The sequence below is a fragment of the Natator depressus genome, chromosome 6, assembly GCF_965152275.1.
Source record: "Natator depressus isolate rNatDep1 chromosome 6, rNatDep2.hap1, whole genome shotgun sequence".
In the NCBI taxonomy this organism is placed as follows: Eukaryota; Metazoa; Chordata; order Testudines; family Cheloniidae; genus Natator; species Natator depressus.
In genome coordinates this window covers 4,360,450-4,381,544 of record NC_134239.1, presented here as the reverse complement: position 1 = coordinate 4,381,544, position 21,095 = coordinate 4,360,450, and the positions used below count along the sequence as shown (strand labels likewise).

Genomic DNA, 21,095 nt, shown 5'->3' with positions numbered 1-21,095 from the left:
GGACGGCCGTTATTCCGGGGCTGTAGCTGATATCTTCCCAGTCATTCCTGGTTTCAAAATCACCTCATTATCCTGGCCCCAATAGGTGGAATGGAAAACCTGCTAGACATGTAAGAGTACTCCAGATTATCTGGCTATTTATAGAGTGCGAATCACCAAGGTATCCTATGTCCTTCCCTTGATAGGTTACTCCCCAAAGTAGGAAAGATAGGTTCACTCCTTTTTCTTGATGGAGACCATATGATGACCAGAGGAGCTCAGGAGGAGACCACAGCATGCTTCGGACTTCTGCAGTTCACAAAACTATCCCTCTTGCATCCATATTATCTGCACACAGAGCTCAGCTGTAAGATGCTAAATAAATCTATGAGTCAACCAGAAATAGTCATTCTCTCATCTTAATATTAATGCAATTTTTTGATAATGCATGTGAAGTTATAAAATGACACTGTATCTTGTTATTAATACATGTTCCAAACTGAGGCTGGCAAACTGGTCTGTCTTAAACAAAGAAATGTGTGTTCTACTTAATTTTGTATCTAAATAGGTGAGGAAAAAGCAGCAGGGAACATCCTTCTACACAGAGTTTTCGTCTTCCGGTAACCAGGTGGAAATGTTTCTCAAAGGGGGGATAGGACTATAAAAAGAAGGGGCAGACAGCCCAAGAAACTGCTCTCTCTCTCTCGGCCCATTGATTCACTGCTTCTGAAGGCATAAAGTAAACAGCCATTGGACAGGGGGTGTGTTCTGACCTAAGAAATGTGGTCAGTAAGAGTGCTGCAAGCATGTGGTGAGGAAACTTTTGCTTTGAATTTCACATCATTTCTTAACTTAGGCACAAGTTGCATTCTAGCTTTATTTTTTTGCCTTCTCAGTTGCACTCATGCAAAATTTATCTTTGTAGTCAATAAAATTTGTTTTATTGTTTTAACTAATCCAGTGTGTTTAAATAGAAGTGTCTGAGATGCTAATGTTGGAGACCCCAGGGCATGGCCACTAGTTAAGTTGAGGGGATGGAAGGCCATAAGGGTCGAGGAGGTCTCCCTGCTGAAGGCCTAAGGGCTTCTTCTCAACCCCCCTTAATAGAATTCAGGCCTGGCTGGTTTGAGTAAGCTTTTTTGCTCTTAAAACAATGTTGCAGCCGCAGATAATGCCTTATAGTGTAAGGTTTGCTGACGCCAAGTTAAAGATAACAGGAGAGAAACAACTGCAAGGCCAGGCAGAATGTGCTGGTTGTTTAAGTTGCTAGGAATGCTTGTTAGAGGTTGCAGGAAATAAACATTGTTGTAACCCATATAAGGAAGGCAGAGTATTTGTGTAAAGTTTTGATTGGCTGATGTGTAGTGCAGTAGCATTAAGGAATATAAAAGTGTGTGTAATGACCTGCTCTGATGTGCAGGATTTGAGATTCTATTCTCCCTGTACCTTGTTTGCAGCTGCAAATAAACTTTTCTGCTTCTCCACCCCTTTGTGATTATTGAGTGAAGCATACCGGGTAACGAACCCCTGCTGTTGTTTTGCCTCTGGGCACTGGGTGCCAGCAACACTAAGTTGCATGCATATTAGTGCTATAAAAGAAATAATGGACAATGTAACTTGCATTGTCCAGGAGAGGACTGGGGAGCACAGGACATACATTGCTGGAGCGAATTCAAAGACTGGGGAGTGTGTTGGGGACACCCTTCAGTTTAACCAAGGGTGGTGAGAGCCTGAGTGTAACCCAAATATTCCTGGCCAGGCTGCAGTTACACATACATGCTCAGAGTGTGATTTGCATGCTAGACGGTTGTTTGTGAGTGGCCCGGGTGGAAGCCAATTCAGCAAGGCATTACAAGGTTGCAGGCAGGTGTGACACAGCTGCTAATTAGTCTGGGTTGGACCCTGGTATGTCACAGCCACCATCTAGAAAATATCCCAATAACACCAAAGGTGTGGTACTGACTGACAGTACTGTTCGACTGACAGGAAAGGGTGAGGTCACCATTGGGATGGGCCCATGCACTGATCCATGGCTGCAGATGGACAAGGAGATTGTGATCATCACCTCCCCGCAAGGAGATCCATGGCAGGCCCAGTGATGACTCTTCCCTTCTTTACTATGGTAGGAGAAATTATCCCTCACAGGTGTGCAGGCTTGGCTGGTATAATCAGTGCTCTGGGGCATGTCGGTGCCCCCTTCTCCTAAGTGGTGCCAACCTGTGAGGCATTGCAGTGTTGATTGTAATAGGAGGAAAAATTGATGATCCAAGTCACCTATATTCTTTGCGATAATCCGTGGGGGAGGGGTTACAAAGAATGTACGCAAAGTCCTGCTTCCCTGAACACCAGTAGAAACAACCAACAGCCAGCAATCTCTGTATTCAGAAACTTCCACCTCTTTCATTCCAGGTCTGTGCCCAGGAAACACTATGCCCCTACTTCCTATAGGAGTCATGCTCATAAATTCTCCACCTGCCTTCTCTGCCTCCTGTGACTCTGAGGTGCCTGGGGAAGTCCTCACTGAAAATGCCAAGGTCAGGGCAGGCTGCAAAAAGGAGGATATTCCCCAACCTGGTGGTTAACACTCAAGATCTCTGCAGGTTTCAGAGTAGCAGTCGTGTTAGTCTGTAAGCGCAAAAAGAAAAGGAGGACTTGTGGCACTTTAGAGACTAACAAATTTATTTGACCATCAGCTTTCGTGAGCAACAGCATCCGATGAAGTTAGCTGTAGCTCACGAAAGCTAATCCTCAAATAAATTTGTTAGTCTCTAAGGTGCCACAAGTACTCCTTTTCTTTTTGAAGATCTCTGCAGCATCTCTGCAGATGCTGCAACAAAGTATCTCTGAGTAGGCCAGCTCCCTCCCAATTCTTTTGTTAATTTTATTTAGTTCTTATAACTTATTGTCCTTGAAAGAGAGTGTGATGTTGCACCCCATAATTCTTTATAGAAATATGCTTATGGCTGTAAATATGCCAAAACTGGAATATGTTTTACTCTAGATATGCCATGTAACATATCTCTGCAAAGCTTCTGATCTATTGAAAATATTCATCCCATCTGTATGCATATATCATTTTTGTACTCAAAGTTATGAATATTGGCTATATCCACAAGGAGATGCCTGAAATAAACTGGATCAAAGGACAGTAACTACTGGGGTGTGAGTGATTGCTGGACCCAGACTAGGAGGAAGTCTAGTCTGTGAAAGAGGCTTATTGGAACATCTCTGAGGGTGAGATTTACCTGCTTTTAGTTTTTTCCTGTATTAGGCTTAGACTTGAGTGTTTTATTTTATTTTATTTGGTAATTTACTTTGTTCTGTCTGTTTTACTTGGAACCACTTAAATCCTACTTTTTGTATTGAATAAAAACACTTTTTACTTATTAATTACCCCAGAGTATGTATTAATACCTGGTTGGGGGCATAGAACTGTGCATATCTCTCTATCAGTTTTATAGAGGGTGAACAATTTATGAGTTTACCCTCTATAAGCTTTATACAGAGTAAAACAGATTTATTTTGGGGGTTATGGACCCCACTGTGAGCTGTGTATCTGACTGCTGGAGACAGGAGCACTTCTTAAGCTGTTTTCAGTTAAGCCTGCACCTTGTGGTTGATGTGGTTCAGACTTGGTTCTGTGTTTGCAGCTGACAAGCATGTCTGGCTCAAACAAGGCAAGGTACTGAAGGCAAGGTACTGAAGCTTAGGCTAGCAGGGAAAACAGGCTCAGAGGCAGTGTCAGCACATCGGGTGGCAGTCCCAGAGGGGTTTCTGTAACCCAACCTGTCACAGTGGCGTAGCTGAGCAGGGTCTGTGCACAGCTGACTGCTTTGAGACATTGGTAGTGATTTTAAGTGAGTTTTGGGTGTGGTGGCTGGAGAAAGACTAAGTGGTTCCTGGTTTGTTATTTTCTGTTTGCTTATTTCGGATAAGGGAAATAGTGACAGAAAATAAGCAAAATAAGTAAGAGTGAAGATCAAAAGAAGCTAAAACTGCAGAAGTTGCAGACTGCCCGGAAGGGCTGAACAGTGGGCACTGGGAAAGTCTCTGTTAACTAAGAAGCCCCTGAGCTGAGTGCATCTCAGTTTCGGTGAACTGCTGAGGGGGTGTGGCCCAGCACAAGAAAGAAGGAAAATGACTACCAGTGAGGCAGCTGCTAAAGTAGAGCTGCCCAGACTGGAAGCAGAAGAGAAGGCAAAGGGCCTGGAGTTATAACTGAAGCTCCAAGAAGCAGAGGCAAGTGAGCACAGAAGGGCTATGGAAGCAGAGGCAGCCAGGGACAAATGAGTCCTGGAGTTAAGAGACAGAGAAATACAGGCCCAGATTGAGGCCCAGAAGCATGAACTGGCTGTTATGGAGTGGAAGAGACAAATCCCTCCAGCTGCTGGCCCCACTTCCCCAGAAATACACAAATGGGAATGACTATGTCCGTGGTATGATGAGTTCAGTGACACTGCCGAATGTTTCATCACCTTTGAGAGACTGTGCACCCTCCATACAATTCCTAACGATCAAAAAATGACATTGACCACATTGGTAGCAAAATTGACTGGAAGAGCTCTGGACGTATTCAATAAGATGCCTCTTGATGATGCTTCAAACTATGGTAAATTTAAGGAACTGGTTTTGAAACTGTCATAAATATAAAGGGAAGGGTAAACACCTTTAAAATCCCTCCTTGCCAGAGGAAAAACCCTTTCCCCTATAAAGGGTTAAGAAGCTAGGATAACCTCGCTGTCATCTGACCAAAATGACCAATGCGGAGGCAAGATACTTTCAAAAGCTGGGGGGAGGGAGAAACAAAGCCTCTCTCTCTCAGTCTGTGTGATGCTTTTGCCAGGGACAGAACAGGAATGGAGTCTTAGAACTTAGTAAGTAATCTAGCTAGATATGCCTTAGATTCTGATTTCTTTAAATGGCTGAGAAAATAAGCTGTGCTGGAGGGAATGGATATTCCAGTTTTTAAGTGTTTTTGTAACTTAAGGTTTTGCCTCAAGGGATTCTCTATGTTTTGAATCTGATTACCCTGTAAGGTATTTACCATCCTGATTTTACAGAGGTGATTCTTTTTACTGTTTCTTCTATTAAAATTCTTCTTGTAAGAAACTGAATGCTTTTTTCATTCTTCTTAAGATCCAAGGGTTTGGGTCTGTGGTCACCTATGCAAATTGGTGAGGATTTTTATCAAACATTCCTCAGAAAGGGGTGGTAATGTTTGGGAGGATTGGGGGGGGGGGGAAAGACGTTTCCAAAAGGACTCTTTCCTCATAACAATAACACCAGTTAGATGTTTGGTAGTGGCAACGAAAGTCCAAGGGCAAAAGGTAAAATAGTTTGTACCTTGGGGAAATTTTAACCTAAGCTGGTAAAAGTAAGCTTAGGAGGTTTTCATGCAGGTCCCCACATCTGTACAGTTCAGAGTGGGAAAGAAACCTTGACAGAAACAGTTTCAGATTACACCTGAAACCTACAGGATTAAATTCAGGAGTTTTAAGAGGGGATCTAGATTGAGTAATGTGGCTTATGTAAATGAAATGAGAGATGTGCTCGACAAGTGGGCGAGGGGAAAAGGCATTAGAAGATTGGAAGAAATGTGTGATTTGGTTACTCAGGAACAATTGCTGAATATGTGCAGTGATGATGTAAACAGTATTTGTGGGACAAAAAGGTGGATGCAGCGGGTGTAATGGCTGAGTTTTGCAGACTCTTTTGAGCCGTCGCAAGTGGCCATTAAACAGAAACCACTGGCAGAGGGACACAGGGTTGGGGGGAAGTAGAATCACCGTTTTACCCCAGAAAAAGAGGAGGCTGGGTGTCCATCTCCCCATTCCCCTGTTACTCGTCCCAAGTCTCCTGTACGCGCAGAGGAGCCCAAGAGGTGCCAGGATTGTGAGTCCACTGAGCATCTGAGGAATAAATGTCCTCTGCTGAGTGGGAACAGGCAGCAGGTAACACATGAAGCTGCTCCTTCTCAGAGCCAGGCTGCTGCCTCTTTCCACCCAGGATTTGTAAAGGGGGCTTCTACCCAGCCAGGCAGTGAGCACATGCATGCTGTTAAACTGAATGGGAAAGTTCTCCTTGGATTGAGGGACACGGGTGCAGAGATTTCTGTGGTCAGGAGGGACCTGATCCAGGAGAAGGATTTGTTGCCAGGGGAAATGGCAGCATTAGAACTGGTGGGAGGTTACAAAGTCCTTGCCCCTTCAGCTAAGGTACACATGGAAACTGGTGATTTGCAGGCTGAGCTGACTGTTGCCACAGTGGCACACAATTTTGCACCATTTCGACAGGGGAATGATTTCTTTGATGTGGCAGAATCTGCCCCAGGCTTGGTTAACAGCGAGAAGGAAACATGTGCTCAAAGCCTCAGGGTGGGGGGGGGGTGTGAAGTCACATGGGCTAGTGGGGGAATAGGAGAGAGTCTCTTAAATTCCTCTGGTTTCAGGGTAGCAGCCGTATTAGTCTGTATCCGCAAAAAGAAAAGGAGGACTTCTGGCACCTTAGAGACTAACAAATTTATTTATTATTCCTCTGTAGCAGTGAAGCATGCGGCTTTGGTGGCAGGGATATTTGTAACCAGCTCCTGTAGCCCTGGGGCTCATGGCAAGTCCCTGCAGGAGGGGCTGGACAAAGCCAGCTCCTGTCCTGTGATCATCTGCCTGGGGGAGGGGAATGTTCCACCTTGTAACAAGGAGGCCGTCCCAGCTGCTGACTGCCAGGAAGTTGCAGGTCAGCAGGGGACAGGCCCTGCTCTGGGGTGCACAGAAACATGTACCCCAAAGGTGGAAGTCGGGGTCCTGGTAACTGCTGTGGTGGGAAGAGACCCCAGGGACTCTGTAGCTGGAAGCAAGCCAAACCTGAGGGAAAGAGGGGATTGTGCTGGCCAGTGAAGGGTCTTTCACAGCTGATAGCTGTGAGCCCACAGCTGGATCAGGGTCAGCTTCCCTTTTGGGGGATGCAGGAGTGTCTGACCCAGAGGGGAGCCCAGAGAGGAAAGTCCAGATGGAAGGTGAGGGAAGATGGGAGGGTCTGCCCACCTTTTGTAGGGAGGCTTTTTCACAGTAGGAGGGTGAAAAATCTGCATTTAAAATGCCAAACCCCTCTCCTGTGAATCAGATTTTAAGGGAAGACTGGGGATCAGATCTCCTGGACAGGAGCGCCCACCCAGCTGACCTGTTGGGAGCAGAAAGTGGGGTAACTGAGGGGATCTTACCGATCCAAAGCACTCCATTAAAGAATGTTATTCCTGTGATCCTCATAAAAAATAACACCATCTCTTCCAGGCTGGGGGGAGAAAAACTCTGCACTTGGAAAGCTTCACAAGAGGGAACGGCCGAGGGCAGGCATGGTTGCAGTGCCCCTTTTCCTCGCAAAGCCTCAGACACATGCCTGAATTAAAAGCCTTCTCCAAAGAGGCAGAAGAATCTGCATCAAAGCACCTACTAGGGTACACAAAGAAATTGGGAAATGCAATAGACACTAAACAAGCTAAATTGTGTGAATAAAGCCTGTCCGCCGTAGACTTACTGTTAATCTTGTTTCTTTTGCTACTTCATCTATGGGTCAAGACAAAGGAGTTAATACTATTGGTAAGCGCTTTAAAGATGTGGGACACACCTGCTTTGTGGAAAAAAGTTTTGTTCATGCTAGGGATTATAAGACAGTCCCCAAAGCATGTTGCTTTTCAGCTTATACCTGTAAAGAGGCGGGAAGCTTGGCAAAGCAGCAAAAGCATAACAGGCCTATGCTGCTGTTTGGAAGGGGAAACTGAGGAACACTGCCTCATGGCAGTGATGGCTAAATGCCAAGACACCTTAACAGTTATTGCTGTCTGCATTCTATTAGAAATACTACACCCCAACCTGTTTTCAGGCAGGGATGGTCTAGATAACACTTAGAACTGCCATGAGCGCAGGGGAGTGGAATAGATGACCTCTCTAGGTCCATTCCAGCCCTATTATTCTACGATCTCACAAGAAGACCTGCACTGGGAGGAGTGGGGACGCCAGCCTGAGCACTGGGCAGGGCAAAGAACACTCACCTCCCTGCACTTGACATTCAGCTCCACTGTACCCCCCACCACATGCACACACACAGTGCCCACTGCACACCAAAAATGCACACACAGACAGAGTGCCCAGTACACACACACAGCCCGTCACTGAGCTCAGTCAGAATGCAAAATAATCTCTACTGGGAAGCTGGGACAGCTGCAATATTTCCAATGGGCCTGAACAAAAAGAACCAAAGGGGATTCTCTTGCCCTGGCAGGGAAATAGGACTAGATTTCCCAACTGGTCTTTTCCATCTTTAGCTTCTCTGAGGCCTGGTTTATGCTTAAAAATTAGATCAATAGAGCTCCGTTACAGAGGGCGGGGAAACTTTTCATACCCTGTGCGAGGTAGTTAGCTTGTACTGACCCTCAGTATAATTCTTCCTTTGACCTAGCTACTGCCTCTCAGAGATGTGGATTAACTACATCGAAGGAAAAAACCCTTCCATCAATGTGGAAAGCATCTACACTATGGCACTGCTGCATACCATAGCTGAGTCAATGTAATGGCCTTAGTATAGACATTCCCTGAATCGATGGGAGAGTTTCCCCCCTTCCTATTAAAGCGATTTTTCTCTCCTTTCCCAGTCACTCTTCTCCCTCCCTTGGTAAAGCTCTTTCCTTCTTTTGGTAGGTAAATATGTTCAGAAAAGTTGAAATTTCTCCTCTCAGGATAATTCCTTCCTTCCCCTCCCATGAATGTCATTTCTATTAAAGGCTAAAATGCTCTGAAACTGACTTGTTTGCCCATGACTTGGTTGTACCTCTTTGTTTTCCCTCCCTTCACTTATAATGAGTTGGGGACGGAAGCAGTGCCTGCTTAGAACCCTAAAATCAGATGTAGAATCAAATCTTTCCCTGTTTGCTAACAGCACTAACATTACCCTTAATACCTCTGGAGCTGCTTCCTTGGCCAGAAGAGGTTAAATTTGGCTTTGATGACTTTGAGATTTGCTCCCTGGAGCATCTTTGCTCCCAGGACAACAGGTGTGCACAGCACATGCAATTACTGTTGTTGCCATGTCCTTCCTTGTGGAAATGGCACACAGAGGGCCAGAGCATTAGGTGCTCTGGATTGCTTGCTCTCCCCTGAGGTCTTTTTTATATGATACAGTCAACTCAGTTTATATGATACAGTCAACCACTTTATTTGTTGGTCATCTCTCCAAATGTCTCTTTAAGTAATTTCGAAGCATTGGGACACAAAGGTTTCTAGAAGTGGGTGAATTTCTTCTGGACTAATAATTTACTGTCAAAAACAATACCGTTTGGTTTGTCCTGAGACTATTCACAAATGTGTTACAAATTCTCCTAATAACTTTGTCCCAAAACAATGTGTGTGTGTGCAGGGGAGCATTTAGGTGCCGGTCGCAACGCAGCAACCGTAGGAAGCGGTGGTGGTCTTTCCCGATGTAAATTTAGGGTGTTCACCTGTGAGGTGGGAGATCGAGGTTCAATTCCCCCTTCTGTCCAGTGCTGGGCAAACCCATGTGTGACATTGCACTCCATATTATTTATGAAAATATGCTTTTGAATATGACATCACTGGAATATGCTTTATGCTAAGTGCCCCATGTAACATATCATTATAAAGGTTATAATCTACTAAGTGTGTTCATCCTATTTCTTTACATGGATTATTTCTATGTCTGGAGTTAGGAGAATAAGGTGTAAATTTGTATTACTGATGAAGACATATTAAGTGAGGGCCATTAAAGGTGCTTCAGAATCAATGAACTGTGAATGGCTCTGTTTACCTGGAAGCCTTCCTTGTATGTGTGGGACAAACCAGGAAGAATGGAGATTGGGGTCTTACAGTGATATGTAACCTTGTCACCTGATACTGAAATCTATCTTGAAGCTGAAAGAAAAGGAGTACATGTGGCACCTTAGAGACTAACAAATTTATTTAATTAGTCTCTAAGGCGCCACAAGTACTCCTTTTCTTTTTGTGGATACAGACTAACACCGCTGCTACTCTGAAACACATCTTTGAAACAAAGGTTTTCTGCCCTAAGAATGTTCTATGTAAAGTGGGGAAGGCAAATAATGAGTCTCTTCATCTCCCCACTCCACAGAGATACCTGCAGGCACCTGGAAACAAAAGGACTGTAACCACAGGGGTGGGTGAGAACAGGCTGGACCCAGGTCAGAAAAGTCATCTGACCTGAGAAGGATTTTACCTGAAGTAACAACTGGGGTGAGAAGTTAACATTTGTAACTGGTTTCTGAGCGTATTAAGCTTTGCCTTGCATGTTTTGTTTTATTTTACTTTGTGACTTACTTTGTTCTTTCTGTTACGACTTAAAATCACTTAAATTCTACTTTTTATACTTAATAAAATCACTTTTGTTTATTTCTAAAGTCTTTGTAAGTAACTGTAACCTTGCGGGGTGCAAACAGCTGTGCATCTCTCTCTTGCAGTGATAAAGAGGGCGAGCATGTATCATTTTACCCTGTATACAGAGTAAAACGGAATTATTTGGGGTTTAGATCCTGTGGGTGAAAGAATTGTTGACCTGACCCTCTCCCACTTTGTGACAAGACCTATGCACTATATGCAGCATAGGCAAGAGCAGTAACGCAAAAGACCTACAGGCCTGCATCCTGTAAGACTTAGCTTAAGCTAAGAGCATATGCTGGGTCATGGTATTTTGACACAGGTAACAAACTAGGCCAAACTTTCACCTAGCTCAAGTCCCTAGCTGTCTATTATGTACAACCCCCCCAAACCTGCAAAAGCCGTGAGACAAAATGCTGCCACATGCAAACCACAGATCTTGATAACAACAAAGTGCGTCAGCACAATGCTAATTCTAAAGCTATTTACCTTGGCTCCTTATAAGGCTTTATTAACAATGCTTGAGTGATCAAAAAATTAAGGAAATGTATCATTTGACTGAAATGTAAAAAGCTATATAAGACTGGTATTTTAGGGGCAGGACAGAGGGAGACAAGGGGAGGCACCTGTGTGTGACCATCTCTGTCTCCTTCTCCCTGCATGCTTGTATTCAAAATAAAAGGACCTCAGACTGTTTAAACCAAACAGATGGTGTGACTCGTTTTCCACAACAATCCCATTTGGAGCTGAGTGTCTGGGTGCTGGAGACAGGTATCCTGCTGAGCTGGTTTCAGTCCAGATCTGCAGCTTTCGGGGTGTGCCCAGACCCTGGGTCTCTGTTGCAGTAGGCTAGTATGTCTTACTCAAAAATACAGGGTTCTGGAAGCTCATGCTGTCCGGGAAAATGTGCTGAGAGGTAATGTCAGCACATCAGGTGACAGTCCCAATGAGGGTCTCAGTGACCAAACACGTCACACTATGCACTTGGGTTTCCTGCATTTCCAGAAAGCATCCCTGGCACTGAGTGATGTGCTCTTCCAATCTGGGTTTCTCTAAATCTCTGTTCTATTCTGGCTAACTAATTAAATAACCATTGGAACAGAGACATGAAGTTGAGCATCTCACTCTTTCGGTGGGTGCCCCTAGACACCAGCCTACAGAATCATTCTCTCTTTCTGGAATTGTGATTCTTCCCATGTTTTGTCCACTGATCTCAGCTGGGACCTGCAGACCTTGTCGGAATACAAACAAATTAATAATAATAACAATACAATAATGAAAATGCTACCACGGGCTCTGCGAAATTACATTGCAATGGGCTAGGAATTGAATTCACCTGTTTCCACTCCCCATCACTAAACCAGTATAGAGTTAAACAGATTCAAGAATTGGTTAGGAATCTATTCATTGCTCTCCTCAGGGCGTCCTTCACCTCCGTGTTCCTCAGGCTGTAGATGAGGGGGTTCAACATGGGGATCACAAGCATGCAAAACACAGAGGCCACTTTGTTTGTGTCCATGGAATAGCTGGAGGTGGGACGTAAATACACAAAGATGATGGTGCCAAAAAGCAGGACCACAATGATCAAGTGGAAAGTGCAGGTGGAAAAGGCTTTGCGTCGGCCCTCAGCAGAGCGGATCTTCATGATGGTGGAGATGATATGGACGTAGGAGAGGAGGACAGTCACAAAGCTGATCACTTGAATGCAGCACGTGAAAGCAAACATCACAATCTCATTGATGCGGGTGTCAGAACAGGAGAGCGCCAACAGTGGGGGGACGTCACAGAAGAAATGATTGATGATGTTGGAGCTGCAGAATGACAGCCGAAATGTAAAACACGTGTGTATCATTGAATCCACCACCCCCAGAGCGTATACCCCAGCCATCAGCTGTTTACAAAGCTGCCTGGACATAATGACTGTATAGAGCAGCGGGTTACAGATGGCCACATAACGGTCATACGCCATCACAGCCAGCAAGAGACAACCAACATCTGCAAAAGCGAGAAAGAGATACAGTTGCACAGCGCAGGCAGTGTAAGGAATGTTTTTCCTCTCGGCTAAGAAATTCAGCAGCATCTTAGGGGAAATTATCGAGGAAAAGCAGAGGTCACAGAAAGACAAATTACTGAGGAAAAAGTACATGGGGGTCTGGAGTCGGGGATCAATCATGATTAACAAGATCATCCCTCCATTCCCCACCAGGGTGATACCATAAATCAGTAGGAACACCACAAACAGGGGGACCTGTAGCTCCGGACGATCTGTCAGTCCTGAGAGAATGAACTCAGTCACCTCCGAGTGATTTCCCTCTTCCATCTCCTCTCAACAGAGATGAGGCAGCTACACAGATGTAAGCAGGAGGATGGTGCAGAAAACCTGTCCCTTCTCTGTAATGAAGTAAGTGAAGATAAATGGAGATCAGTTTCTCAGAGGACATCAGTACCCACTCAGGGAAGGGCTTAGTCCACAGAGCCAGATGTTCACAGCTGGTCATTCCAGGTGTTTGATAAAATGCACACGCTGTGCATATACAATGACAGGCAGGTTAATCATGCCCCCCCCCGCCCCTGACAAACACTCCTATTCACTAATACCAATTAAAAAAACAGTGACTTGAGACTCTGCTGTGAGAGAATCAGTCTGAAGGGATTATTCCTTCGCAAAAGAAGGGGTGAGAGGAAAGGAGTTTCAATCTTTCCACCCTCTTTGGGCCGGGGGAGCTCCATGGCTCGGCATGTTTGTTTGGGGTAAAGTTGCTCACTGTGCTAATTAAGCTTTTTTGGCATTTATTGTAGCCTGTATGAAAACCCAGAGAGAGAATGGGAAGCCCTGGCTTCAGTGACTCGGTAATTGCCTATTTTTTCCAACCCAGGAGGTCGCTCCTTTAGCTGAAGGGGTCGGAGCTGGGGCTGAGGCGTTAAGTGCTGGAGGTCTGGAATTCAGTACCTGCTGATCCCCATGGTGTCTGCATGTGTGCGTGTGACTGTGATGCTGGACAACAGCAGGTACCTACTGAGAAGAGAAAGAGAGATGTGGTGGCATTTCCCCATCATCCGAAACTGCCAGTTTGGAGCATTTGGAAAGTTTTATAGTGAGATTTGTGATCTATGGGACATGACCGCTGAAGCAACTGGGAATACCTGAGCTCAGAGAGACAAAACACCTAATTAATGTGCTCAGTGAACCAAAGACACCCTTGGTGTAACTCATGTCCTGGGGATTAATTCGGCCCACTGTTTTCTACTGTGTTATTGAATGATGGAATTTCTACCAGAGTTGCAGAATATGAGGTGAGAGGTATATTTCATCCTGCTAATTTCAGTGCAAGCTGGGTACTGCATAGAGCTGATGCACAAAGGGGATTTTTTTATGGACACTGAAAGCTTTTGGCTGAAAACTTAACATTTTGGCTTGGAAATACCATGGGGGTGCATCAGATTCTACACACCAACAATCTCTTCCATGGACCAGGCTCCCAGGCTGGACTCCATCCCCCATGGTCCATGATGGTCTCTCCTCTTGCTGAACTGCCCTGGAACATCACCAGAGTCCCACAACCCATCAGAAAAACGGCTCAAGAAAAATTTTCAACCAACCTTAGCAACAAGTCTGGAATCAAAGGAACAGACCGTTAGATACAGCTGAAATGTACTAATTGTTTCAGAATCACCTCATTGTCCCAACCCCAATAGATGAAATGTAAAATCTGTAACTCATGTAAGAGTACTACAGATTCTTTCTCTCTCTCTCTCTCTCTCTCTCTCTGTATCTATCCATCCATAGGACGCCAATCACCATGGCATTCTATGTCCTTCCCTTGCTAGGTTACTCCCCAAAGTAGGAAGGATAGGTTCACGCATCGTTCTTGATGGAGACCACATGATGATCAGAGGAGCTCAGGAGGAGACCACAGCCATCTGCCCTCCATTGTTAATTTGGTGTTTCTATCTTCCCTCTACTGTTTTCCATCCATGTGCAGATTGAATATTGTTATGTGCAGCACCAATAGAGAGGTCATTTATTGTGCATACTACACCGAGATAGAGTATATATTTTTAAAAGTTCCTAGGTATGGAAGAAGAAGAGAGAATATTAAAACAAGGGATAATGAACAAGAAAATTGTTAATTAAGATGCTTAAAATGCTTATTTAATCTGAAATCAAATAAAAAGAAAAACAACACTGCCCTTGGAGTACATGTATTTTATCATCCTTTCTAAGAACTCACGCTAGTAAACACAGCAAAATGTGGCGTACTGAAAACAGCTATGTAAGTAAAACAAAGTCATCAAGGTCATTAAGTGAAAGCATATAAAATATGCCCCAGAGGCCCCATTAAATAACCTACTCCTACCACGGACCGCTAAATCTTCAGGGAAAGCTGCTCTTGCAGAATGAAGCATCTGCCAAAAAACTAGCATGCTATGGACTTCTGCAGATCACAAAACTATCCCTCTTGCAAGCATATTATCTGCACACAGAGCTCAGCTTTAAGGTGCTAAATAGATGTATGAGTCAACTAGAAATGCTCTCACCGCAAATAGTAATACAATATTTGCTGATATTGGAAAGGAGAGTAAAAGGCATTCACTCGGGATTATACAATGTCTCTGGAATGTCAACTCTTCCTTTGAGTAATACTTCACACACATAGAACAGTAAAAATAAGTAATAAAGTGACACAGACAGCAAAACAAAGCCACAGACAAACAAATGACAACACTGAAAATATGAAGGGAAGTAAAACATCAAGTGGTTGGTGATGGGTATTTTGCATGAGTGTTTAGGACCCACTCAATGGAAGTGCACAGAGCCTTGTAGAAACAGGCAAAGTTCTCCTGCTTTCACATTGTGTGTGTCACCAACTCAAAAACTCGGAGTAGACTGACTCATTACGTTTTTACACGCCCTGCACGGCATTAACACAGGGCTTTGAAGTAGGGATCTCTCTGCAAACTCCAAAGAGCTTGCAACTAAGGTCTTTATCCTACCCACCACCTAGCACTCCCACCAAACCTAGTGCTGCTTGCTACTTATGAGTCAAAGGGAGTACTCTGAAGATCCAAAACTATACCAGATAGCAAAGATCTGGCCAATACTTCTCCCCAAACAAATGCTAAAACTTAATGGAAATCACTTGTCTGGACAAGTGATTTCCATTATGTTTTAGCATTTGTTTGGGGAGAGCTGTCTCTCTCCTGCACCATGGCAGCCACCTGGCTGGAAAGGAGTGGGGTATCTCCCCTGACGCAGCAGCCACCAAGCTGGGGCTGGGAAGGAGGGCCATCTCTCCCTGGCAGCTGCAGCCCTGAAGCTGGAGAGAGTCGCATCTCTTTCTAGCTGGTGCAGCCCTGCACCTCCCAATTTCCCCTCACTCCCTGTCTCACCCAAATGCTCCCTCACCTACTCCCTATTCCTCCCAAGGCCACCACTTCATCTTATGCATGCATCCTCTCCAGGGTCAAGGTGCATGGCCCTTCACTCCCTCATGTATGGCCACCCAGGCACATACCATAGAGAAACTATGGAAATGACCCTTCTGAATGGAATCACTATTATAAAAATGGCATGTTGGATGATGGTGCTGCAGGTTTTGACAGATGAGAGGAAGAGATTGATTTTTATGGTTTCACACGCAAAAAGTAACCTTAAACTTTCTATGCAAATGCCTTTTATTTCACATGGAAAGAGCAATTCAAGAATGAAAAATAGTAAATTCCCCGTGAAAAAGGGGACAATTTAATTTCTGTGCCCTTCCATGCTGGGATCTCTTCAATGCATGGCCAGGGATTTCATCTTGTGAAATGACCCAGTTGTAACACTAACAGCTCCTATGCATTGCAAATATCCCTTCTCTTCCTACAGGTCTCAGAACTTGTTTTTTTTTCTGAAGTAGAGATGAGCCCTTCCTGCACAATCTCCTGCATGGAGATGTTCCTAGTGGCAGCCTCTTGTCCCTGCCCAGCAACCTGGTGAAGCTAAGGAAGAGAGAATGTGCAGACTCCCCTGCCTTATAGTGACATCACAGAGGCAGAAGGGGCATCATTAGACCTTCTACATTCCTCAACTTGTGCCTAACGAGGATGCTCAGGTCTTGTCTGCACTGTGCCCAGGTCTGCTGGATATGGATAGACTTGCTTAAAGAGGTAACCATAACATGGGCACTACCCATTAGATCACATCCCCTGCTGGTGTAAATGGATGCCTCTCCCTGGGAGTCATTGGGCCAGATTCACAACTGGTGTAAATCAGCATAGCTCCATTGAAACCAAGGGGCCAGATCTTCAACTGGTGTGAATCTGAGTATGTTTTGAATCCTGAATGGGACAACATACCAAGACACAATCACTTGACATCTTTCAATCAAGACTGGATAGCTCTCTAAAAGACATGTTCTAGTTTTAATTAGTGGGCAAGGTTCCATGCCCTGTGTTAGGCAAAGGTCAGACTTGAAATCATGAAACTATGGAAAATCTGTGTCACTTAAATGAAGTCAATGAGCCAATCCCCAGGTGCTGTAAATTGACATAGCTTCATAGAAGTCAATGGCCCAGATCCCTCACTGGTGTAAATCAATGTCGCTCTATTGAACTCCTGGCTGGCTAAAGGAAACTGCAGCACCATGGACAGCTCAGAAGTGGCAGGGACTAGGGGAGTGAGAAAGTGCTCCTAGCTTGGCTTGGGGCAGTAGCCCAAGGGAGCTGGGCCTTGGCTGCTTGGCCTAAACGTACATTTGCCCTGAGGTAAAGGAGAAGCATTACTAAAGGCTGGAGCTATGGGGCAGTAGCAGTAGGGGCAGTAGGGAGCTGAAAGCAGTTTAGTTAAAGGGACACAGTGATGTGTGGCTGCTATTCTTAGGGTTTCTGGGCCCCATGGGACCTGGAGTAGTGGTTAGGCCACTGAGGAAGTGGCCTTCAATTGGACAACAGTAAAAGGGATCCAAACTACTTCGTGTCCCCGCTGGATAGCTAGGGCCAGAAGGACCCAGACAAGACAAAATCGTTGCCTCCAGGGAGGAAGCCCTGGGGTATGGCCTGATCATACAATCATAGAATATCAGGGTTGGAAGGGACCACAGGAGGTCATCTAGTCTAACACCCTGGTCAAAGCAGGACCAATCCCCAACTGATACCAAAGCTGGGTCTGTTTAAAGATTATGGACACACCAACCAGAAGGGGTACTTGTCAGAGATGAGTGCCAGGCTGCTACAGACCTCTAAAGTCATTAAAGGGGTCCTTTAGAGTTTGTCCTAACAGCAACCCCTTGTCCATATCCAGAAACCCAGTCAAGCTGGGGAAGAGAGAATGCGCATTATCCCCCTGCCCTCTACTGTTGTCACACAGGAGGGAGGGGTTTCACTGAAACCTGTTTCATTCCTTAACAGATCCACTGAGGGGAATTTTTCATTTGTTTAAACATCTCCCCAAAATGTAGGGCTGTATTCATCCCTTAATGAACGAGAGAAGAGGGATGTCAAATCTAGTAAGTCTTTGATGGAGGAACACTGGGTCTGCTGAATTTCTCCCCTGTCCTAGGTCCCCTTGGAAGGCCTTTTTCATGAACTGTCTGGGATGTGGAGGTAGATCCGGACTTCACAGAGATCAGACCAGAAGTTAACAAGATTCAAATCCATGTTAACTCCTGCTGGCTCCCCTCCACATCTGGATCCCCAGGTTATGTACCAATTGGAAGCAAGTTAAACACACTATGAGCCATTGCTGTGTGTTTCTTTGGAGGTGGGAGGGATGGGAGTGAAGAGTTTCATGGTGACAGAATAAATTCACATTCCCACAGACTTTAAAGGGTGTTACTGTTCAATCTAGGGGTTGTTCTCATGGAATTTGTTCTGATTGTGCTGCTGATTACATAGGGCTATGGGTTTGGCTACCCCTGTTTGATATGCTTCACAGACAGGAGTCCTCTTGCATTCTACGTTTCATATGTTTGAATAGCTGATTTTTTTGTCTTGTATTTGGAAGAGTGTAGCTTGTGGTGGAAATGGAATTGTTTGTGGATTTGTTTGTTTTGTTTTTTGTTTTGTTGGCTTTTTACCGTATGCCTTATAATGTATCATTTGAAAACTCACAATTTGCTAATCAGTATTGTCCTGATAAAATATGTGTGGCATGTGAAGTTTTAAGATTACATTGTATAGTGTTTTCTGTAAACATCCACTCAATGTGCAGTGGCAGTCAAAAAAGTGAACACAATGTTGGGAATCATTAATAAAGGGATAGATAATAAGACAGAAAATATCAACTTGCCTCTATATAAATCCATGGTACGCCCACATCTTGAATACTGCATGCAGATGTGGTCACCCCCTCTCAAAAAAGATAAATTGGAAAAGGTTCAGAAAAGGGCAACAAAAATTATTAGGGGTATGGAACGGCTTCTCTATGAGGAAAGATGAATAAGACTGTGACTTTCTAGCTTGGAAAATAGACGATGATGGGCGGGGGATATGATAGAGGTCTATAAAATCATGAGTGATATAGAGAAAGTAAATAAGGAAGTGTTATTTACTCCTTCTCATAACACAAGAACTCGGGGCCACCCAATGAAATTAATAGGCAGCAGGTTTAAGACAAAAAAAGAAGTATTTTTTCACACAATGAACAGCCAACCTGTGGAACCCCTTGCAAGAGGATGTTGTGAAGACTAAGACTATAGCAGGGTTCAAAAAAGAGCTAAATAAATTCATGGAGGATCGGTCCATCAATGCCTATTAGCCAGGATGGGCAGGGATGGTGTCCCTAGCCTCTCTTTGTCAGAAGCTGGGAATGAGTGACAGGGGATGGATCACTTGATGATTACTGGTTCTGTTCATTCCCTCTGGGGCACCTGGCATTGGCCACTGTTGGAAGACAGGATACTGGGCTATATGGACCTTTGGTTCGACCAAGTATGGCCGTTCTTATGTTCTTAAGGTCTTAATAATATGTTTCAAACTGAGGTTGGCAAACAGGTCTATCTTAAACAAAGAAATGTGTGCTCTGCTTAATTTTGTATCTAAGCAGTAAACAGAGTTATCAACAGGAATTGAAACCAAGGAAGCTCAAAAAGGAAACATGCTTGCACATAGACATTTTGTCCATTGGTAATCAGGTGGAAATATTTCTCAAAAAGGGGGATAGGATTATAAAAGACACCATTCACTCTGTCTCTCTCTCTCTGCCCGTTGATTCACTGCATGTGAAGGGATAAAGGAAGCAGCCATTGGACTGGGGGAGGGGTCCTGACCAAAGAAGTTTGGTCAGTAAGACTGCTGAAAGCATGTGGGGATGAAACTTTTGCTTTGAATTTCACATTGTTTGTTATTTTCACTCACTTAAAATCTATCTTTGTGGTCAATAAATTTTGTTATATTGTTTTATCTAATCCAGTGTGTTTAAATAGAAGTGTCTGAGAAACTAAGTTGCCTGTATCTTAGTGCTACTAAAGAAATAATGGACAATGTAGCTTGTATTGTCCAGGAGAGGACTGGGCAGCACAGGACATACATTTCTGGAAGGAAATTGAAGAGTGGGGAGCGTGTTGGGGTCACCCTGCAGTATAACCAAGGGTGGTGAGAGCCTGAGTGTAACGCAACTATTCCTGACCAGGCTGCAGTTACACACACACGCTCAGCGTGTGATTTGCATGCTAGACAGTTGTTTGTGAGTGGCCAGGTGGAAGCCACTTCAGCAGGGATGGACCCATGCACTGATCCATGGCTGCAGACGCACAAGGGCATTGCGGTCATCACCTATCCCCAAGGAGATCCATGGCAGACCCAGTGATGACTCTTTTCTTCTTCACTATGGTAGCAGAAATGCTCCTCTCCCCACTCCCATTTGGCCTTTTTCTTTAGTAATCGCCACAAGGGGTGCGTTATTTCAGCATACTTGTACATGTGTGATCTGAGAAAGTTAAAGCCTCCCAATAGTACTCTCAAGGAGTGGGCGTCCGTTGGAGCCGGCATTTCTACTAGGGCTCTCAACTTGTGCTGGTCTATTTGCCTTCCTTCTTGTCCATAACTGTACCCAAATATGAGATTTGGGGCTGCACCAGTTGAGCCTTATCCAAGGCTACCCTAAATCCTGTTTCCTGGATTAATGCTAACACCTTTTCAGTTCTCATCTGCGTCTGTGCCTCGGTTTCCCAAAGACTAAAATATCATCCACGTATGAAAACACAAATGGTCTATCTTGAGGAATCAATCTATCCAGCATATCTATCACATGCCGGTGTGCGATTGCCAGACTGTTGTGATACCCTTGGGGCAATCGACAAAAAGTCCACCGCTGTTCTTTTATTGTAAAGGCAAACTGATCCTGTTAATCGGGGTGTAGGGGAATAGCAAAGAAACAATTGGCTAAATCGATTCCTGAAAAATATCTCAATGTGGCTTGGACCTTTTCTATAACCTGTGTCATGTCTGCCACAATAGGAGCCATGGGTATTGTATCTTTGTTAATCCTTCTCCAGGCAATTGTTAGGTGCCAGGACTGGCCGTCTGCTTTTAGTACTGGCCATACAGGGGAGTTGAAGGGTGAATTTGTTTTTCAGATTACTCCCTGTTGTTCGAGCTCCTGGATAGTTTGTACCAATTGGGCCTCCACCTCCTTTGGATAAGAATATTGTTTTGGGGGAGGGACTAATTCTGCAACAATTTTTACACAGGCATTGATTTTACCACAGTCTGTTTTCTTTTGAGTCCAGACCAAGGGGA

General features: G+C 44.5%; 1 protein-coding gene across 2 annotated transcripts; it reads right to left on the bottom strand.

The window, feature by feature from the left end:
* Positions 1 to 9,549: 9,549 nt before the first annotated feature.
* LOC141989849 (olfactory receptor 5G9-like) lies at positions 9,550 to 20,176 on the bottom strand. Of its 2 annotated transcripts, none has more exons than XM_074956770.1 (2): positions 11,788 to 12,696; positions 9,550 to 9,576 (listed from the first exon to the last, which is right to left on the bottom strand). In XM_074956770.1, exons 1-2 carry the CDS (start codon positions 12,694 to 12,696, stop codon positions 9,550 to 9,552), a joined length of 936 nt encoding a protein of 311 aa, XP_074812871.1. The 2 variants fall into 2 exon arrangements, with proteins under 2 accessions (XP_074812871.1, XP_074812872.1); XM_074956771.1 differs by lacking the exon at positions 9,550 to 9,576 and adding an exon at positions 20,168 to 20,176 and having other exon boundaries at positions 11,758 to 12,696.
* Positions 20,177 to 21,095: the final 919 nt, after the last annotated feature.